Here is a 21866-nt window from a genome sequence, read left to right as displayed (position 1 = left end):
GTTGCATAGTACTCCATTGTGTGTATGTACCATAGTTTGTTTATCCATTCATCTGTTGATGGGCACCTACGTTGTTTCCATCGTTTTTCTATTGTGAACTAACTTTTTTTTTTTTGAAGTCATGGTTAGAGTACCATATTCTTTGCAGATTTTGTTGATAATAAACTTTTCTTTGCCAAAGAATGAAAGGTCAATATGTGTGATAGCAACTTGTCAAACCTGAAAATACTAAAATAACCAAAACGCTATAAAGCAATATATAGTATTAATAGTGAATAGTAGCTATTGAATTGTGCAACGATTTTAATAAACCTATATTCTCACACTGCCCAAAAGAAGATCTTGGAATCACACATAAAACCAAAAAAACCTGTTGCTGCTGAGTCAATTCAGACCCACAGTGACCCTATAGGGCAGAATACAACTGCCCCATAGGGTTTCCAAGGAGTGGCTGGTGGATTCGAACTGCAAACCTTTTGGTTAGCAGCTGATCTCTTAAGTACTGCGCTACCAGGGCTCCAGGAATCATACATAAGTAATGTTTATTTATTCACGTAGAGGCAAGATGGTACAGTGGAAAGACCACTGGGTTTGTAGTTCAAGGACATGAGTCAGGCCCAGGTTTGCTACTTCTTACCTTGGTGACTGTCTTAGTTATCTAGTGCTTTTATAACAGAAACACTGCAAGTGGGTGGCTTTAACAAACAGAAATTTATTTTCTCAGAGTTTAGGAGGCTACAAGTCCAAATTTAGGGTGCTGATTCTAAGGGAAGGCTTTCTTTCTCTGTTGGCACTGGGGAAAGGTTCTTGTCGCTTTTCAGCTTCTGTTCCTTGGTGAGCACGGTGATCTTCATGCGACATGGCGTCTATCTTCCCACAGTTGTGCTTCCTTTTTTTCTTGAGCCTAATTTGCTCTTTTATATCTCAGAAGAGATTGATTTAAGACACACCCTACTGCCTCAGTAACAGAACAAAGAAAGCCCATTTCTAAATGGGGTTATAACCAGAGGTACAGGAGTTAGTATTTACAACACATATTTTTGGGAACCATATTTCAATCCATAACAGTGACCTTGGGCATGTCACTTAACCTCTCTCAGTCACAGCTTTCTCATAGTCAACTGGAGCAAATAAGACTTCCTCTACCCCTTACAGAAGTGCTGGGAAGACTAAGTAAGGGAATGTCTTTGTGAAAACCGAAACCAACCCAGTTGCCATCAAGTTGACTCCAACTCATGGTGACCCCATGTGTGTCAGAGTAGATCTATGTTCCATAGGGTTTTTAATGGCTGATTTTTTTGGAAGTAGATTGCCAAACCATTCTTTTGAGATGCCTCTGGGTGGACTCAAACCACCAACCTGCTTTGTGAAGTACTGTGTGAAATTAGATATTGTTATAATGTATATGCAAGGGCTATAAAATGTCACAAAAATGTAAGTTTTAGTATTCCTTAGGTTCTTTCCTTTTGTTGCATCCCTTCTTTTTTCCTTAGGTCACTCCTTTGTCTCTTATTCTCTGTAGTGTCCACCCACAAGCCTCAAATCTTCCCTGAGCCCTACTCTGCAGTGTGGTGAGAGGCCGCACAGATAGTGGGAAACACATGGGCTTTGGCATCCCATATAGATTGGAATCTTCTGCCTTTTACAAGCTGTGTGCCATTGGGCACATGATTAAACTTCCCTGAGCCTTATTTGGATTCTTTCTCTGTAACATGGAGCAATACCACTTTCTCTGAAGACTTAGTCTGGCTGGTCAGAGTAGGCACTACTCTTGCCCCGTGTAAACACCAGTTACTATCTCCTCTAATCCTTTCAGGGTCTTCAAATATAATATGAAGCATTTAGTTATGCCCCCCCCCCATTTTAGGATATAAAAATTACCTTCCTCCAACCAGCCTATGAAATATTAAATTGTATTTCAATGAATTTAAGATGTCACTTGTTGGAAGTTTCACCATTATTTATTTACTACTAAGAAAGGAGAAAAAGCACTGCTAATTAAACTATGATGTAATGCTTTCTTAACATTTAGCACTTGGTTATTGCTTTGCAAGAAAATATGTAATTTTTTTCATTCCTTCAAAGACAAATATTTACTTTTATAGCATCAAAATTTCCACCACCCATCTGTCAGTTTGTGGAACTGTGGTGGCTTGCATGTTGCTATGATGCTGGAAGCTATGCTACAAGTATTTCAGATACTAGCAGCGTCATCCATGGCGGACAGGTTTCAATGGAGCGTCCATACCAAGATGGACTAGGACGAATGGCCTGAAAATCTACCTCTGAAAATTAATCAGTGAAAACCCTACGGATCACAACAAAACATTGTCTGATACAGTGCTGGAAGATAAGCCCCCTAAGTTGGAAGACACTCAAAATGCATAGTGGCCACTACAACGGACTTGGGCATACCAACGATCATGAAGATGACACAGGACTGGGCAACATTTCATTCTGTGGTACATGGGGTCACCAGAAGTCAGTGCCAATTTGACAGCAACTGACAGCAACAATGTATCAAATTCAGACCCCACTGCTGCTCTGTGTCTTTCTGTGAACACAGTAACTTTTCTTTCAATGCTGAATTATACTGTCATTTTTCTGAAGACACATTAAAACAGCAATTAAACTCAACACCTGTAGTAAAAGCATGCACACAGTTCAATTGAAGTGATGGCATCATTAACAGTTATGAACCAGTTGGTGACCGCACAGGAAGGGACAACTGCATCTGGACTGCTGACTGGGTAACTGCAACTGTAAGACTGCATGTAAGACACACTCTGTATTCAGAGCAACTAAGGTTAGGAATCCCAATTTTTTTTTCTCCCGTAGAACAGATACAAAGGTAAGCCACAGAGAGCTCAAAGAGACCTGTAGTTCTCTGCTCATTTCGCTCATTGAATATGCTTGGGCATCAGATATGGCAGCTAGGGTTCTTTTGGGTGGGAGAGGACTTGAATTTTAAGAGAAAATAACTGCCATGCCAGTGCTTGGGAATTGCGGCTCTCAATTATGTTTTTGGGTAGATCGATTGTTAGAATGTTCTCCCATACATTACACAGAAGCAGCCTCCCTAAACTATCCACTTAAAGGTCTTAGTCTGCTGTCTGGACTTGTGTGGGATAAACTGAATTCCTCATGCCCATGTACTCTTTAAAATATTGTCAGATCATTGCTCATTCTTCAGTTTCCTCATTTCTTCATCTATTTCTCAAAGGTTCTGAAGGCTCAAGATAACTAACTTTAACATTATTCAGAGTACTGCACATGCATTTATTATTTGATAAATAATAATGCAACAGCTACCACTTCCAGAGTGCCTCTACAGCTGTCATTGTGCTAAGCACTCTATTTATATGAGTATATATATATATATATATATTTTGTTCATGACAATCATCTGAAATACATATAATTATTGCCTCATTTTAATTTTGAAAAAACCTGAAGCTTAGGGAGGATTCATAACTTTCCCGAGGACATACAACTAATAAGTGGTGGATCTGAGTTTCAAAACCAAATGTCTCTGCAATTAATACTGATTTTTATACATTTCTGTATAAGAGATATGTGAAAATGATATAATAAACATACATCCAAATGAGTAGAGAATTATCTTTCAAATTATTGCCCCCAAGGATATTAAGTACTTATTCTAATGGTTCTCCTGTTACTTAGGACCCTTTTGGAACTCCCCTTTAGAATTGGCTTCAGGATCTGTGTTTTGAGTATCTTTTGTATTCGTCGCTATTGTCCTTTGAAGCCAGATGTGACTGTTTAAAAGACCTTAAGGAGGCAAGTCTGCTGACTAAGGTGTAGGATGAGTATGATCAACAGAGAGATATAGTTTCTAGAACAAAAAGAAATGACCACAGTTTTCCTGAAGTAGCTGTAAACCAAACCAAAGCAGAGGCATCTTTGGACTATGTATGATCTTCCTTGGGTGATGATGATTTTGAGGGATAGAAGACATTTATAGAAATGCAACTACTGGAGATTAAAAAACAGCCAGGACCTACAGCAACTTCATTTATCAGTATTTGCAGTTTGAGTTGCACGTAAGTTTTGTTTGTACACATCAGGGACCACAGATTGGCTGCTCAAGACTGTACATGGCTCCTGGAGGTATTTTGTGTGGTCTTTTTTACTGCACCCACAAGTGTATTAATAGGCTATGTAATTAGGCAGATTTTGGGCTTGGTGGCAATATAAGCAATTTGGCTCTGATTGTCTATATACACCCACTCAGGGTGTTAATCCCACGCCCTCTGACAGCATTTGAGCTTTTGACTCCTGGTGTTCACATTCTTTTCTTTCTATGGAATTTTGAATACTAGGCATTCCTCTGCTCAAATACGTTTAGGTTTTTCATGTCCCAGTTCAAACATCCCTTAAGCTACTCTAAAAATAATTCCCCCCCTTTTTTTTTAACAAAATTTTAGTGGACCTCATTTCGCACTTCCCAGCAGCTATGTTCTGTTGTAGCTCTTTGTGAGCAGTTCTCGTTTCATTTGACGGGGTGTGTCCTTCACCAAACCTCTCCTTTAAGACCAGAAGAGGTCCTCCTGTGGAAAAAAGCCTTGGGGCCTTCAAAGAGACCTACTCCCTTTATGAAATAGGAGAACACACCCCTAAGTTATTGTCTCCTTCACCTTATACTTCTTTTCTTTTTCTTTGCTCCTTTGGCAGTCTTACGTACCTTGATCTAGAGCTTAGTCTCGGGTTCTAGTGCTAGATCTCAAACCTTACCTAGTCTTGAAGAATCTCTCAGAACTCACAACCAGATTCCTAATGTTGATTTGCCCTTGTTACTATGTAGCTCTATTCATGCTATGCTGTGGTGACCAGTCTCTGCTTCTTTGCTATGTCTACCTCTTATGTTGAGGATGATACCTGACATAAACCACACTCATTGGCATAGGGAGAATTGGGACAGAATTAAAGATGGGAGTCCATGGGGCATTCTCCTTGGTGGCTCCGTAGTACCTAGCACAGTTTTTTGCATAGATAGGTCCTTAATAAACATTTGTTAATAGGGGAAGAGGTGGAGCCAGAAAATGGATTTGGCAAGGGATAAATATAAAACCATTTGGAGTTATGAGCAGGTCACAGAGGGTTTGCCATTCTCCTCCTTGGTTTAAGTTTTCTGAGAAGGAGATTTTTCATATGGGGATTAAATTTATATATATATATATATATATCCATGGTCTCCTAGAGATCAGGCTGTTTCATTGGCATGACATGCCATGAGCGTTAAAAGAATGAAATCTGTTGTGATACGCAGCTGAAGTTCTGAATTTTTTTTTGTTATTGAAACAGTAGCCCAACCTTACCAGTAAACTTGAGCTCTTACTTAACGTCACAAATGGTGTGGTCCACTTTTTTTTTTGATTATAAAGCAAGTTCTAAAAAATAGAGCAAACAAAGTGACCTTCTTGTATATTAACTGTAAGTTATCTGTCATAGCATCATTGGAGAGGTGGCTTTGAGGGCTAAAGTAAGTAGGTCATCTCTCATCTAACCAACACAGGCAGCTCTCTGGCTGCTATTAGTGACATAAACCCAGAGTGGGGCGGAGGGAAATGTGGGTGAATTGCACTTTGAGGTCTGGGTTGCTATTTGTCACTCTGTCTTTTGCCATTGCCAAGCACAAGCAATCTTTCTTCACCAAAAGTTGCTGCTCAAAAGTGACCTTGACCCAAGCTGTGGACAGCCTTTTTGTCAAGGCAGCGTGGCTCAAAGCAACAATTCCAGTAAGTATCAGACATTGCTTAGAACACTCATAATCTTGGATAAAACTTATTTCTCTTTTTTTTTAATTCTAGGAAGACAGCATCAAAAATATAAGACTATTAAAAAAGAAAACAAAAAAGCTGTTTATGGTAAGCCAGAGAGTCTTTTTCTTTTTCACTTTTCTACTTATTTGATGCTTTTTTTCCTGCAGTTTTTTTTTTCCAGATGCCCATTAAACAGTAATCAGGGGGATGTGTCAGTGACATTTAAAAAATAAAACTATTAATGGTTTACTTTATGCAATGTCTTGTATCTTATTTATAGAAAAATTGCCAATTTCAAGAACAACTTCGGTCCTTTTTCATGGAAGATGTTTTTGGCCACCTCCAATTACAAGTTTGCAAGGAAATACACTTTGTGGACGACTTCTGTAGCCTTAGGCAGAAACTGAGTCACTGCGTAAGTATGTACAGCAATATACATATAATCATTCCCTCATGATATGATTTCCAAGTAATCCATTCATTTATTTAACAAATATTTCTTGGGCACCAACTGTGTGCCAGGCACTATTCTAGACTGCTGTTTTTCTTTCTTTCTTTTTGAAACCCCCCTAATAGGAGTTTTTAGACTGTCTTTTTCTTATCTATTTATTTCAGTTTTATAGTCGTACCCTTTTCAAAGCATAGTCTTGGGTAAAACAAACCAACCAACAAAAATAAAGAGGGGGGTTTGTCTTCCTCAGTACCAAAATTATTTGAAGTCACAGTAATGTCATTGTTACAGGAAGCAATGGGGAATTAACTAAGAAGATAAAAGTGACCACATTTCTACAAAAGCATCCACAATGATAATAGACCAGTGCGGGGGAGTGGGGGGGGAACAAAGCTGGGCTCTGTGCAATGTTAATCAAATTGCTTCTGTGAGGAATGTTGAATCTTTCCTGTGACTTTGTTTGGGCTCCACATACATTTTCTCGAGCCTCCTGTGGTTTTGCCTTGCAGATGGTGCAAAGTAGGGTAGTTCTTGGGATGCCAGATGGAGAAGAACTTTCTTCCCTTGGGAGTCCCGGTCATAGAGGCTTTAACACTGGGCAGTTTAAGGTTGATTTTTTATTAAAAAGTTAGGATGTCTTCTTCTTGGGTCCATTAAGTGCCCCGTAACCCAAATTCCAGCACATAGTACAGTGGTATTTTTGAGCTTGAGCTAGTCGGTTAGGCAGAAAATGTTGGAAAATTTACATTCTCTTTTTCTTTGGTTAGTTTGTGTTGAATTTTTTTCCTTTTTTAGGACTTAGGTTCATGGTCTTTCATAAACTCTTATACTCCATTAAAATAACAGCAATACAATTTACAAACTAGTACCTCTTTGTAGAACACGGGGAGAATGGTCTGGATCATATTTCTTTGCCTAAAATAATGGAAAGATCAACATTTATCTTTGGTTCATTCTATACTTAACCTATCAAAAACCAAACCCATTGTCATCGAGTCAATTCTGACTCATAGCGACCCTACAGGACAGAGTAGAACTGCCCCATAGGGTTTCCAAGGAGCGGCTGGTGGATTTGAACTGCTGACCTTTTGGTTAGCAGCTGAGCTCTTAACCTCTGCGCAACTAGGGCCCCACTTAATCTATTAAGCCATATTATTAAGACAGTGAATAGTTACAAATATTCGCATAAATTTAAGTTGAATGATTATTTTATTTTTCCATTATGACCAGCTGGTTAGGTTATTTATTATCACCCCAGAAGAGAGAGTTCTTGTCACTAAAAGACTCTAAGAGGAAGAGAATAATCCATTGAAAGACTCGATATTAGGGGAAAATTATGAAAACTATGGCAGTCACTGTAGGCTTAGGTGAAGTCATCCAAAGAGACAATAGAGTCCTTCCCAGTTCGGTATCTGAAGGACAAGGAGCCTCTGCAGCCTTTTTAAAATGGGATTTCTAAAAAGTTCCTTCTATTTTCCTGTTTACCAGAGTCCTGTGTTTCTCTGTTTAGATGCATTAGTCATCCTATTTAATGTTATTACAAGTGAGTGAAATTTGTTAATAATGGTTAGACACTAGAAAAAATCCTAATGTGATATACAGTACAGTGTATCTGGATAGCTGGAACCCCCGAATTCACATTTGTTTCTACCATTGATTCTATTTCCTTCACTCAAATAGTTGCAGAATACATGATGATAGTTACAACCCAAACAAGCAGTATGCCAAATGAAAAGCTTAGAAAATATACATCTGTCTAGGAACTTTGGGATTTTTGAAGAAATTTAAAAAAATATTTTTTAAGATTTTTTTTTTCCCCTAAGAAATCTCAATCTGTCAAATGAGATGCTGTTTTTGGACTTCAGCCACAGTAACTCGGAGCAGAGTGGCACTTTCTCACTGGTTGTTGAGGTTTACCAAAGAAGCTGGCTCCCCCTTATGGCCAAATATGAACACATCATCCAATCAACTTTCTACACAAAAACCAAGCCTGTTGCTGTCAAGATTCTGACTCCTAGCGACCCTGTAGGACAGGGTAGAACTGTGCTGTAGAGTTTCTAAGGCTGTAGGCTTTACAGAAGCAGACTGCCACATCTTTCTCCCGTGGAGCAGCTGGTGCCCGCGGAGCAGCTGGTGGGTTCAACCTGCTGACCTTCCCATTAGCAGCCAGTGCTTAACCACTGCATCACCGGGAGCCACCTAATTTGGGGCTTTCTTTATCACATTTATTACATTCACAAGCTATGGAGTTTATGCCCTGGAGTAAACCAGCAACTCCTGTGAAACTGTGAAAAAGAAAGTGATAGGAATAACCTAAGCTTTAGAAAGTCTCCTCAGACATTGCTTTAGGAAAACAGTGTTTAATCTTTCGGCCAATCATACTTCTGTATTTTTGGCAACAGAGGCTGCTATCTGTTTAACATAAATTTACTGAGCATTTGCTCTATGAAGAACTCTAAACTTGTAGTTGGGGCAGAATTTAGCAGCAAGAAGTTATAAAACATGAAGTAAGCAACATTAATTTAAATGTGATATTTTCATAATTAAAAATGGACACTAATCACAATCAATATATAAACAGCCAATATATAGAAAATGTTGACTTGATTCCAACTCATGCCTACCCGTGTATGTCAGAGTAGATATTTCACAAAAAATAACTCAGTGACTGATTTTTTCAGAAGTAGATCTCCAGACCTTTCAATGGCTGATTTTTTCCGAAGTAGATCTCCAGGCCTTTCTTCTGAGGTGCCTTTCTTCTCTAAGAAACCTTTCTTTTTCTAAATAGATTTTGTTTTTTAGGGCAGTTTTAGATTTGCGGAAATTGTGTGGAAAGTACAGAGTTCCCATATACCCTATTCCCCTCTGCACACAGTTTATCTGATTATTAACATCTTGCATTGGTGGGGGATATTTGTTACAATTCATGAGCCAGTATCGATACATTACTATTAACTAAAGTTCATATAGGATTCATCTTTGTGTTGTATAGTCCTATGGGTTTTGACAAATACATAACATCATGTGTCCACCATTTGAGTATAATACAGAACAGTTTCATTGCCCTAAAAACACCCCTAGCTCTACCCATTCATTCCTTACCCCCTACTCCGGAATCCCTGGCAACTACTGATCTTTTCACTATTTCTATAGTTTTGCCTTTTCCAGCATGTCATATACTGAGAATCATACAGTATGTAGTTTTTCAGACTGGCTTCTTTCACTTAGCAATCCGCATTTAAGGTTTCTCTACGTCTTTTTATAGCTTGATAACTCATTTATTTTTATCCCTTGTATGGATGTGCCATAGTTTGTTTATCCATTTACCTATTGGAGGACATCTTCATTATTTCCAATTTTTTGGCAATTATCAACAAAGCTGCCATAAATATTCATGTATAGGTTTTATGCGGACATACATTTTCATCTCTTTTGGAAAAATACTTAGGGGCATGATTGCTTGATCTTATGCCAAACCTATGTTTAGTTTTCTAAGAAACCGACATGCTGTCAGTATTTTGGATTTTAGACATTCTGGTAAGTATGTAGTGGTCTATCATTGTTGTTTTAATTTGCAATTCCGTAATGACCTATCAGAGCCCTGGTGGCCAGTGGTTAAGAGCCACGGCTGCTAACCAAAAGGGTGGCAGTTCAAATTCACCAGCCACTCCTTGGAAACCCTATGGGGCAGTTCTACTCTGTCCTACAGGATTGCTAGGAGTCGAAATTGACTTGAGGGCAATGGTTTGGTTTGGGTTTTAATGACATGTGATGTTGACCATCTTTCATATGCTTATTTGCCCTCTATATATCTTCTTTGGTGAAGTTCTTGTTTGGATCTTTTGCCTAATTTGTAGTTGAATTGTTTTGTTTTCTTATTGTTGAGTTTTAAGAGTTTGCTGTATATCTTGGATACAAGTCCTTTAGCAGATACGTGTTTTGCAAATGTTTTCTCCCTGTCTGTAGCTTGTCTTTTCATCCTCTTAACAGTATCATTCACAGAGCAGAAGTTTTTAATTTTAATAAAGTCTGACTTATATGTTTTTTATTTTATGGTTTGGGATCATACTTTTGTGATTGTATCTAAAAAGTCATTGCTAAAGCCAAAGTCACCTAGATTTTCTCCTATGTTATCTTCTAGAAGTTGTATAGCTCTATGTGTTACATTTAGGACCTTGATCCATTTATTTTTTGTGAAAGATCTAAGCTTTTTCTCTAGATTCATTTTTCTACATGTGAATGCCAGTTGTTCTAGCTTCTCCTTTATTTTTAAGAACAATTTTTGCTGTGTAGAACTCTAGGTTGATAGCATTTTTTCTTTCAATACTCCCAATATGTTGCTCCAGGGTCTCCAGGCTTGCATTATTTCTGACAAGAAATGTACTCCCTTTCTCTTTTTTTTCCTCTTTTTTTTTTTTAAAGATTTTTTTTTTTTATCACTTTTTAAAAGCAATTTGATTATCATGTGCATGTTGTAGTTTCTATTATGTTCTTGTGTTTGGAATTTATTGAGTTTTTTGTGTCTGTGAGTTTAGTTTCCATCAAATTTGGAAATTTTTCAGCCATTATATTCAAAAAATTTTCTGTCCCTCCTTCTACCTCCTCTCCTCTTGGGACTGAAATCATACCTATATTAGACTATTGGAAGTTGTCCCATTGATGCTGTGTTTATTTCTTTTTTTCATTTCTTTTTTCTGTGTTTCATTTTGAAAGTTTCTATTGTTATGTCTTTAAGTTCCCTAATCTTCTCTTCTACAATGTTGAATCTTCTGTAAATCCCATTCAGTGCATTTTTCACCTCAGACATTGTAGATTTTATCCCCAGAAGTTTTTTTATTGGATCACTTTAATATTTTCCATTTCTCTATTTAACATGTTCAATCTTTCCTGTGCTTCTAGGACATAGGGAATAGAGTTATAGTGACTGTTTTAATATTCTTGTCTGTTAATTCTAACATTTGTCTTATGCATTGGTTTCAATTAATCGATTTTACTACACATTGTAAGTCATGTGTTTTTGCTTCTTTGCATACCTGGTAATTTTTGATTGAATGCCAGACATTGTGAATTTTACCTTAGTGTCTCCTGGATATTTTAATGTTCTTGGATATATTATTGAGTTTTGTTCTGTGAATAAGTTAAATTACTTGAAAACAGATTGATCCATTCAGATCTTATTTTTAAGTTTTGTTAGGCAGGACAAAAGCAATGTTTAGTCTAGTGCTAGTTTTGCACCTCCACTGAGGCAATACATTTCTGTGAACTCTACTCACTTGCCCGTGATTTGTAAGGTTTTCTACTCTGGTTGTTGGGAACAAGAATTATTTCAGTACCTTTGTGAGAGCTGGCAATTGTCCTTCTAATCACTTTTGGTGGTTCTTTCCCTGAGTAGTTTCTTCACATGCATCCTCTGATTAGTTCTCAGCTGAAGACTCAAAGGGGCCCTTCTGCAGATATCTGGAACTTTCTCCTTTCTGGTACTCTGTCCTGTGATTTCTAGCTGTCTTTTCTCCAAGACTCTCAGATCTGTCTCCTTAGGTAAACAAGAGTGCTGGCCTCCACTTGAATTTTCCGTCCCTTTTCTATAACTTGCAAAACTTTTCCAGGAAGTTAGCGGGTAAGTTAAAAAAAAAAAAAAACCAAAAAACCCATTGCCGTCAAGTCAATTCCGACTCACAGTGACCCTACAGGACAGAGTAGAACTGCCCCATAGAGTTTCAAAAGAGAGTCTTGTGGATTCAAACTCCTGACCTTTTGGTTAGCAGCTATAGCTCTTAACCACTACACCACCAGAGTTTCCATAGGTTAGTAAAGTGGGGGAAATTGCAGGGCTCACCATATTTGCTTCCTTTCTTGCCTTATGTCTAAGATACTGTAAACTATTGTTTCATATATATTTTTTAGTTCTTTCAGATGGGAATGTAAGTATGGTCCCTCTTGCTTCATCATTTATGCTATTTATTGTTAACCATGCTTTATTCATAAAGTTTTTATTATTGAAAATTTCAAGCATATTCAAAATTAGAGAGAGAATAGGAAATGGACCTCCATATATCCATCACCCAGCTTGTTTTGATTCATCTACACCTCCAGCCCACCCCCAAATTTCTTCCTGCCCTGGATTGTTTTGTAGAATATACTGGAAATCATGTTATTTCATCCATAACTATTTCAGTATTTGTTTCTAAAAGATTTGAACTTATTCTTTATAAAAACACATACTACATTGCCTTTATCACACCTAAAATATTAACACTGATTTCTTAATATTGAGTCAGTGTTCAAATTTCCTGCTTGTCTTATACTTTTTCTAAGTTAATTTGTCTGAATTAGGATCCAAACAGGGTTCAAATATTGCAAATATATCTCTTAAGTTTCTTTTAGTTGAAAGTTCCCCCTCCTTACTTCTCTTTGTCTTCTTCTCCTCCTGTTCTCTCTCTCCTCCTCCTCCTATTCCCCTCCTTGTTCTTTTTGCAATTTATTTATTAAAGAAATTGGGTCATTTGTCTCATAATCTGTCTGATTGCATTTCCATAGTGCCATTTAAGATGTTTTTCTGTTTATTTCTCATACATTGGTGTTATATACAGAGACTCAGTCAAAATCAGGCTTGATGCTTTGGTAAGAACACTTTATAGGTACTGTTGTGCCCTTTCATCTAGAGGCATAAAATATATGGTCTCTGTTTTCGCGATGTTAGCAAGTACTGATGATTATTGTCTAGATCTATTAATTCATAAGAGGTTGTAAAATGATATTTTAAAAATTCTATTACACCTTCTGTGTTTATAAACTGGAATAATTCTGTAAATAGAACCTACATGTGACTAACTATTTGGCTATCCCGAGGAACAGTTCATATAAAAAAAGGCAGGATAAATGCTTGATTCTTTTCATTTACCAATTTTCAGTATAAGGAATTGGTTTTTTAACATTCTCCCAAGATGATCAATGAGTTGCTGTCATTTTTGTTTTTAGTTTCCTTTAGTAGCCTTATTAATTCATGTTCTTAAATTATTTTTAATTTTTATGAAACCTTTCTAATTTCTCTAAGCTATATGGCTTTTAGACTTTGCAAGTCTACTAAGACTGGTATCTTCTTGAGCCACTCTTAAGATATAGCACCATGGTAAGCATCATGGTACACCTTGAGGTCTAGAATCCTCAGTACCACTGCAATTGCATGACATCTCATTGTTTCTGGCAACATTCTAGATATTTTGCAGCACCTAATAAAATATTGTATTTTATTTTTCAATTAGTTTGATGTGGTATAATTATTCAAAAAATGTATTTTTATGATCTTTGCTAATCATGGTATTTGGAAAGTTGGCCTGTGTATATGCAAGAAAACATTTTCCAGATTGTTACAGAGCACAGATATTCTCAGACTTGAAAGGGAACTTGACAGTTGCCTATTTGAATTAAGAAAACAATTTTGCCCAATTGCTAGTGATCAAACTTGAAACTGAAAAAAAATATTTTTTTCATTAGTTTTCAAGATTTCATCATCTTTTTGATTAACATTTTTAAAACCTGAACAGTAATTGGTAATTCAAGAGATATGTTTCTTCTTGTTGATTGTGTGTAATTAATTTTAAGGTCTGATTTGAATTGGCATTTCTTATAATGGTTTTGCTAAGTAATTTGTATCATCATTTACAACTAGCATATCAACCTATGAAACCTTGACAATTATTCAGTCTCCTAATTTTAAATTTTTTTTTTCATAAAACTGCAAATGGTTGAACTAATAAAGCAAGACTTGAGTGTGAGACCAACACTTTCTTATTCTTTAGTTAACTGCAAACTTAAAAATCCTAGTTTTTAAAATTTTGAGTGTACATTAGACTTTGACTTTAGCAGCAGGATAGTACACACAGATCTAAGTTCAGATCCCGGTTCTGCAATTTCCTGGTGATGTCCTTACGCATCAATTTCCTAACTTATTAAAGACTAACAATAATAATAATAATAATCTCATCTTGTAGTTCCTGGGATAATTAAATGAAAGAATATATCAAAGTGGGGTGTCTAGTATGTAGTAGTGCTGAAAAATTGTTAGTGTCTTTCCTTACTGCTTTCCATACATAGAACACTAATTTTCCTTCAGTTACATTTTCCCAACAATTTCCAAAGTTGTGGTTCTCTTAAGCGATCAAATGCCATTTTAGTGCTTAATGTTAACATTACCAAGTATAATGGGCATAGTTTACAGTAGTACTTTAATTTAAAGAAAACAGATAATTTGTGAGTAATTGGTTTTAATCTTGGTAAATATGTTCTTTAATTATGTTATGCAATCTTTTTGCTGACAAAGTCATTCCTTGTTTAATGATATATAACTTTCCTGTCAAAATTAGGGGGACAGCTATATTGCTGAATTAGGGATTTTAATCATGTGTTAAATTACATGGATTCACTCTGATAAATGATATTTACACTTAGAATTAAAATAAATCTACAATAAAGTCATCCTAATCTAGTATTTATTTGCATTCAAGGTATTTAAAGACATTTTCTAGTTCTTTTTTCTATGATAAGAACATTGAGAAATTTTCTGTGAAGGTCTAAGATTATTCTAGGTAAGTGAGAATATATAAACATATTAATATCAGATGACTCTGGTAGTTATAGGAAATACAGAAATGAGACAATTTTTTTTTTTAAAGTAAAAAGTAAGTGTTATTTGGCATATATTCAAAAGGACAAAAGTGGGAAGCGGACAAGCATGCTGCCGGAGCTAGAATGTCTGCCCCAATCCAAAGTATATCATAGAATAGGCAAGAATGGGAAAACGAACAAGCATGCTGCCACAGCCATATTTGCCGAATCCAAAGAAGGTAGCAGAATCATCAGTATATATCAACATCACAAAATGGGTAGAATCATTGAAAGCATCACTTTTTAACTGATTGGCTAGAAATTGTAATCTTACATTTTGGATCATCTTTCTTAACAGTCGTTAGTACAGGTTTCAGTAACGAGAGTCAGGAGGGTCTTCATTGCTCCAACAAATTTCTATTCACTAAATGCTAATAGAAAAAGATAAGAGTGGAAAGTCTTTTGTGTTGTGTTTGATCGGCTTTATATGAAAGTTTCCCTAAAAGATAGGATTTTCTAAGATTATCTTAGCTATTGTCTTTATACCTCAGGGCCCAGTTGAAGTGTCCTTGTGAGTCCTTGTGAGCTCAGCTCCAGCTAGGTCACATTCTGTATGCTCAAGCAGAGGGAATAGTAACTCCAATATTATTTCCTAAATCAGTCCCTCCTTTTGATCAGAGATTGGAGATAACACATCGATGATCAATACCTGGACTTGGTCGAGCTCCTAGATGGCGGCCATTGCAGGTTCTTTAAACTCACAGTGCTGGTTTTTCACCGGATGCCATCTGGTTCTTCACTAGGATCTTAAGGAAGAGCAGTGTTCTCATCAATCACATTGCCAGAGTGAGCAGACTCAATGTACAAAAACATCTTAGCGCAAGGCCTTCTTTTACCTTTTAGGTGTGTAAGATGACAGAGGATAAATCTTATTATACCTAATACTATCAGGATGCAGACCAAGAATATTACTATCCCTTGCAGTAGTGATCTAGCCCATCTACTTATTCCTGATGGAGACAATGTTTTATGAACTCTTCTGGTATATATTTATGCTGGTGTTGGAGATCTGTGATTTTTAAAAACAAAGCCTGTTTATGAATTCAGTTTTGCAAAGAGACACTTGACTAACAGTTTAGTCATTCTTTCCTCCTTTCATGAACACTTGGTTGCAATAGAGTCATCCTTTCCTCCGGCAATGCTAATTTTCTTCTTTTCTTTCTAAGTTTCCCGGTCTCAATGGTTTTGTGTAGGTGCCTAGTGCTTGCGCTTTTGCCAAAGTGACATTTAATTTTGTGTGTATGTCTATTTTCAAAACAGGCTGTACTGATGCACATCTCACCTGTTGTTTTAATGTACCTTAGATAACATTTATAAATCCTCAATAAAAAAAAGTGTGCAAAAGTTAGCAAACATTTGCTTAAAACTACATTTGCTGTCATATAACAAAATTAATTAATTTAGTTGTTAATCTAATCCTTTAGCTGTCATTTGTATTTGGGGGAAAAAGATAAGTTTCAGGAAACGAAGGCCGTGGCTAGAGGAGGAACTATCTTAGCTGCTTAGCTAAACTTAAAAATAAATAAATAGATAAAAATGATGGCAATCTGAAGTTGTACGCTTAGGTGGGTAAAATGTAGAAGACCTTATGTGTGGTTTTACACTCTCCTATTGACTGTGAGAATACTGTACTTGTTTGTAATATTATATGATCCTTTTTCTAGAAAGGATTTGAGGCCATTCTTTGTGAGAATGTGATATGAGCAGCTAGTTTTCTGAGGGACTGCAGTGATTGTAACTGTCCATACATTGACCCATGTGTCTTGTTTCATTAGAATTATTAATGGAGAGCAATTTCCATTTTTGCTTTAGCTGTCACACACAATGCAGATTTGTATGATTTTCAAATGCATTAGGAGCTTGGGGACACAAACTAAGGTTTGCATTGATTATTTTGTTCATCCAATTGCTTTTATCAAAGGAAGTCTCATGGTGTAGCGGTTAAGAGCTACAGCTGCTAATGAAAAGGTCAGCGGTTAGACTCCACCAGGTGCTTCTTGGTAAACCCTATAGGGCAGTTCTACTCTGTCATACAGGGTTGCTATGAGTCAGAATCGACTCCATGGCAAGGTTTTTTTTTTGCTTGCCTAGGGAGTGCTTAAAACTATTATTAAAACAATAGGCTTTTGTGGTCCCCAACCAGTAAGCTGATACTTGGTTTCATCGACTGAGTGATTCTTCATTCATTCACTCAACAGACATTTCTTCCGTATCTACTAATTGCTGGGAGCCCTGGTGGCTGCAGTGATTAAAGCGATTGACTGCTAGATTGACTGCTAACCCAAAGGTCGGTGGTCCCAAACCACCAGGGGCTCTGCTGGAGAAACATGTGGCAATCTGCTTCCATAGAGATTTACAGCCTTGGAAACACTTTGGGATCACTGTAAGTCGGAATACACTTCACGGCAGTGGGTTTTTGGGTTTAGTATTTGCTGAATACTATTCCAGATGCTGGGGATTTGGCAGAGGGTATTGACAATGCTTTCAGCTAGTTTCAGATTATGATGGACGTTGTGAAAGAGCAAACGCCAGGATATGCAGCAGCAGAGCTGGGGGTGGGGCGGTGCTTAGATCCATTAGTGGGAGATGGGGATTTCAGCTGAGAACTAAAGGGTGTTTAATTTATCTCTGCTCTCTCCAGCCTTGTAACATTTCACTTCCTCTCCCTACTCATCCCTTCTCCCTGTTCCTTCTGCTAGATCCCACTCATCCTCCAAGATACAACTCACTTGTTTTCTCCTTCTGGAAGCCTGCTGGGATGCCCCAGTCTGGTTGTCCCTTCTCTGTCTCCCAGAGCAGTTGTATTTTTTATTATGGTATTTATCGCATAGTGTTGTAATTTTGCATTGCTGTCTCTCAGTCGATTGTGAGCCATTGCTTGTGCCCTGAGTCGATTTTCATCACGCAGGACACATTTATTAATTAAATAAATCAGTGTTTTGTGGGCAGAGACACTATTCTATGACCGTTGTTGTTAGTTGAGTCCAGTTGATTCTGACTGCTGGCGACCCCATGTGTTACAGAGCAGAACAGCTCCATAAGGTATTCTTGGCTGTAATCTTAAAGGAAGCAGATTGTCAGGACTTTCTTCTGGGGTACCACTGGATGGGTTTGAACTTCCAACCTTTCGGTTAGCAGTTGAGTGCAAACTGTTTGCTCCACCTAGGGATCTTGGCACTGACAGTTAAGCCCTCAGCTGCTAATAGAAAAGTTGGTGGTTCAAACCTACCTAGCAGCTTTGCAAGAGAAAGACCTGATGATCCTCTTCCATAAAGATTACAGTGAAAAAACCTATAGGGAAGTTCTACTCTGTCACACGGAGTCACTCTGAGTCAAAACTGACTTAACAGCACCTACAGCAACAGTATATAATAAGTACACAATAAATATGTGTTGACTTAATGATGAATAATTAGGCTGTTGTGCTTTTTATTAACAGGATTATTTCACACTTTTCTTTGAGATGGTCAAAGAAAAAAGTTATTCTAGCGCTACTAGTAAATTAGAGGAGCTCCGGTGACCAGTGCTTAAGCACTCAGCTGCTAACCGAGAGGTTAACAGTTCAAACTCAGACACTCTGGGGGAGAAAGACGTTGCAGTCTGCTTCCATGAAAGATTACAGCCTTGGAAACCCTATGGGACAGTTCTACTCTGTTCTACAGGATTGCTATGAGTCGGAATCAACTCGATGGCAACTTTGGTTTTTTTTTCACTAGTAAATTGCCCCTAGTCTAGATTATACATGCTTCAGTTGAGTTTGTCAAATAGTTCAGCTATTCTTATAATAAGATGGCGGCCTCCTTTTCAGCAACTGCAACTATACGATGAAATATGTTTTTGTTGTGAGGGACCGTCAAGTTGATTCCAACTCAGAGCCACCCTATGTACAACAGAACGAAACATTGCTGGGTCCTGCGCCATGCTCACAATCATTGTTATGCTTGAGCCAATTGTTGCAGCCACTGTGTCAATCCATCTCATTGAGGGTCTTCCTCTTTTTCGCTGACCCTCTGCTTTACCAAGCATGATGTCTCTCCAGGAGCTAGTCCCACCTGATAACATGTCCAAAGTATGTGAGACGAAGTCTTGCCATCCTTGCTTCAAAGGAGCATTCTGGCTGTACTTCTTCCAGGAGAGATTTGTTGGTTCTTCTGGCAGTCCACGGTATATTCAATATTCTTTGCCAACACCGTAATTCAAAGCCATGGATTCTTCTTAGGTCTTCTTTATTTGTTGTCCAGCTTTCACATGCATGTGAGGCTGATTGAAAACACTATGGCTTGGAGCAGGAGCACCTTACTCCTCGAAGTGACATCTTTGCTTTTTAACACTTGAAAATGGTCTTTTGCAGCAGATTTGCCCAATGCAATGCATTGTTTGATTTCTTGACTGCTGCTTCCATGGGTGTTGATTGTGGATCCAAGTAAAATGAAATCCTTGATGACTTCAATATTTTATCCATTTATCATGATGTTGTTTATTGGTCTAGTTGTAAAGATTTTTGTTTTCTTTCTGTTGAGGTATAATCCATACTGAAGGCTGTAGTCTTTGATCTTCATCAGTAAATGCTTCAAGTCCTCCTCACTTTCAGCAAGCAAGGTTGTGCCATCTGCATATCACAGGTAGCTAATGAGTCTCCCTCCAATCCTGATGCTGTATTCTTCTTCATATAGTCCAGCTTCTCGGATTATTTGCTCGGCATAGAGATTGAATAAGTATGGTACAATGAAATATAAGGAAAGGGAAACCATTTTTCTATAAATTCCTTCTTCCTAGCAAAGCAATCTAAATGATGGCAGTAAACTGGCTGTCCGACAGGGTCTCGATAGAGGACTGTGGACACATTTACAATGATGAGGAAAATGAGAACCTTTTGGGTCGAGTCTTTACTAGGAATCATTTACAGTAAATGGAGCTCAAGTAACCAGAAAACATCCCATAAATCAGAGTGTAGCTCTAGTGGCAACACTGGCACTATTAGTTTTTCTTTTGTAAGGCTGTGTTTTTCTCCTCCCCTTGCTCTTCCTATGTAGCATGTATGTGCCTTAGATGTGGGTGAATTCAGAAGCCCTTCTTGTCCTTCCCATCCCACTGTGGGATGCATTGCAGGTGAAAGTTCTTTTGCAGAGGGCATGGTTGGAAGAAATGTCTTAATGTTATTTTACTTATTTAACATCCAGAATTTGAGTAGCTTCTTTGGTCTCCCCCCTTAATTGTTAAATCTTTAAATTCTAGCACATGCTTATTTGATATTGTGCCATGTGACTAGCTTCTTCTGCACTTTTGTAATTAACTCTTGTATCTAGGAACCTAGCGTTAGGCAGGTATTGATGTTCTTTATGAAATCTCTATTTTCCAGTTGCAGAATTTGGGCCAACTACTTTGATATCAGATCATTTCAGGATAGAAGGACTTAGATAGGATCCACTCAAACTACCCATTTATAAAATAATGAGTAAACTTCTTTAAATCTTACTGCTAGCTGTTGTCTTGGCTGGGACTAGACTATTTTTATAATTTCTTTTTGTAGTTCCAATCTGAAAAACAAATGGACGAAGAAAACAAAAGACATGAGCACACACTCAAGGGATTTCTTCCATTATTTATCATCACATTGTCCATCTTCAGGTTGAAATTTCCTTCTCTTTCTCTCTCCAATTTGCTTCTCTCTCTCACTCTCTGTTGTCCAGCTTGTCTTTTAAAGCCGTTTCCAATATTTCTCCTCCCTCCCCCATGTAAGACAGACCAGTGATCTTTGAGTTAATCTCTCTTCGTAACTGGAGTTTAAAGGTTTTCAACTAGAGACTGATTTAGTTGAATCTTTTCCAAGTTCCTTTTTTTTTTTTTTAGTATAACCTACCAGTTGTTGTCAAGTTGATTCAGACTCATGGTGACCCACGTGTGTCAGAGTAGAACTGTGCTCCATAGGATTTTCAGTGGCTGATTTTTTGGAAGTAGATTGCCAGGACTTTCTTCCAATGAGCCTCTGGGGGGACTTGAACCTCCAACCTTTTGTTAGCAGCTGAAATGGTAACTATTCGTGCCACCCAGGAACTCCCAGTCATAGTGGCTATAAATACAGACACTAGAGCCAGAATGCTTGGGTTCAGATACCAGTTCTTTCACTTACTGTGTGAACATAGTAACCTCTCTGCCTCAATCTCCTCATAAAATGAGGACGTCAATAGTGCCTACTTCACTGGGTTGTAGTGAGGACTAAATGAGCTAATGTAATTAAAATATTTAGATTAATGCCTGGCACACAATACTAACAAAATAAATGTTAACAATTATTATTTTTACCTAACAATCTTCTCAGTATTTCTGGCTTCCTTTGAAGGGGAATTCACATAAAGAAGAGAGCTTTTGGAACTGCTGAATTTTTACCTTTTAATCTTGATCTTGTAGGTTGTTAATTTTCCTATTTTCAGCTATTTTATTTAATGACTCTGCTTTGCTCATTGTTATATCTTCGGTGTCCAGCAGAGGGCCTGGCACACAGCAGGCACGTCATGAAAGGCTGTTTAATGAATGCGTGAATTCTTTCTGTGTTCTCTGACACTGGCTGCCTCTGTCGGCGGTGGATGGGATCACTTCTCTCCCTATTGGCCTGGGCACTGATTTATGAAGACCAGTACCTGGAACATTTGTCTTTGGAAAAATAAATGAATCTCCTCATTGATTAATGTAATATAAATGGGTTCTTCAAGTTTGCACACAGAGAAGGAAGTCTTTGATTGTAGGAACGGAGCCTAGCAGGTGAGATTACTTAACTAACTTTAAGAACATAGCTTGCCTAAATGAATTTGTTGTTTGATTGTACTGAATTAAGAGCTTTGTCCATTGCTTGTGCGTAGCCATCTAGTACTACACAATTTTTTATTTTATTGTACTTCAGGTGAAGGCTTACAGAACAAATAGTTTCTCATGAAACAGTAGTACACATGTTGTTTTATGACATTGGTTAA

General features: G+C 37.6%; 1 protein-coding gene across 1 annotated transcript in view; it reads left to right on the top strand.

Annotated features, from left to right (window-relative positions):
• The first annotated feature begins 5562 nt into the window (after positions 1 to 5562).
• The window catches only part of IL26 (interleukin 26), a 29983-nt gene continuing 13679 nt past the window's right edge, over positions 5563 to 21866 (top strand). Inside the window, exons 1-3 of the mRNA XM_004386418.1 lie at positions 5563 to 5759; positions 5832 to 5888; positions 6064 to 6198. Of these exons, the coding sequence (XP_004386475.1) occupies positions 5589 to 5759; positions 5832 to 5888; positions 6064 to 6198 (363 nt within the window). The 5' untranslated portion in view covers positions 5563 to 5588. The remainder of the gene's footprint in view (positions 5760 to 5831; positions 5889 to 6063; positions 6199 to 21866) is intronic.

The sequence above is a fragment of the Trichechus manatus genome, unplaced genomic scaffold, assembly GCF_000243295.1.
Source record: "Trichechus manatus latirostris isolate Lorelei unplaced genomic scaffold, TriManLat1.0 scaffold00164, whole genome shotgun sequence".
NCBI lineage: Eukaryota > Metazoa > Chordata > Mammalia > Sirenia > Trichechidae > Trichechus > Trichechus manatus.
This window is presented reverse-complemented; position numbering and strand designations above follow the sequence as displayed.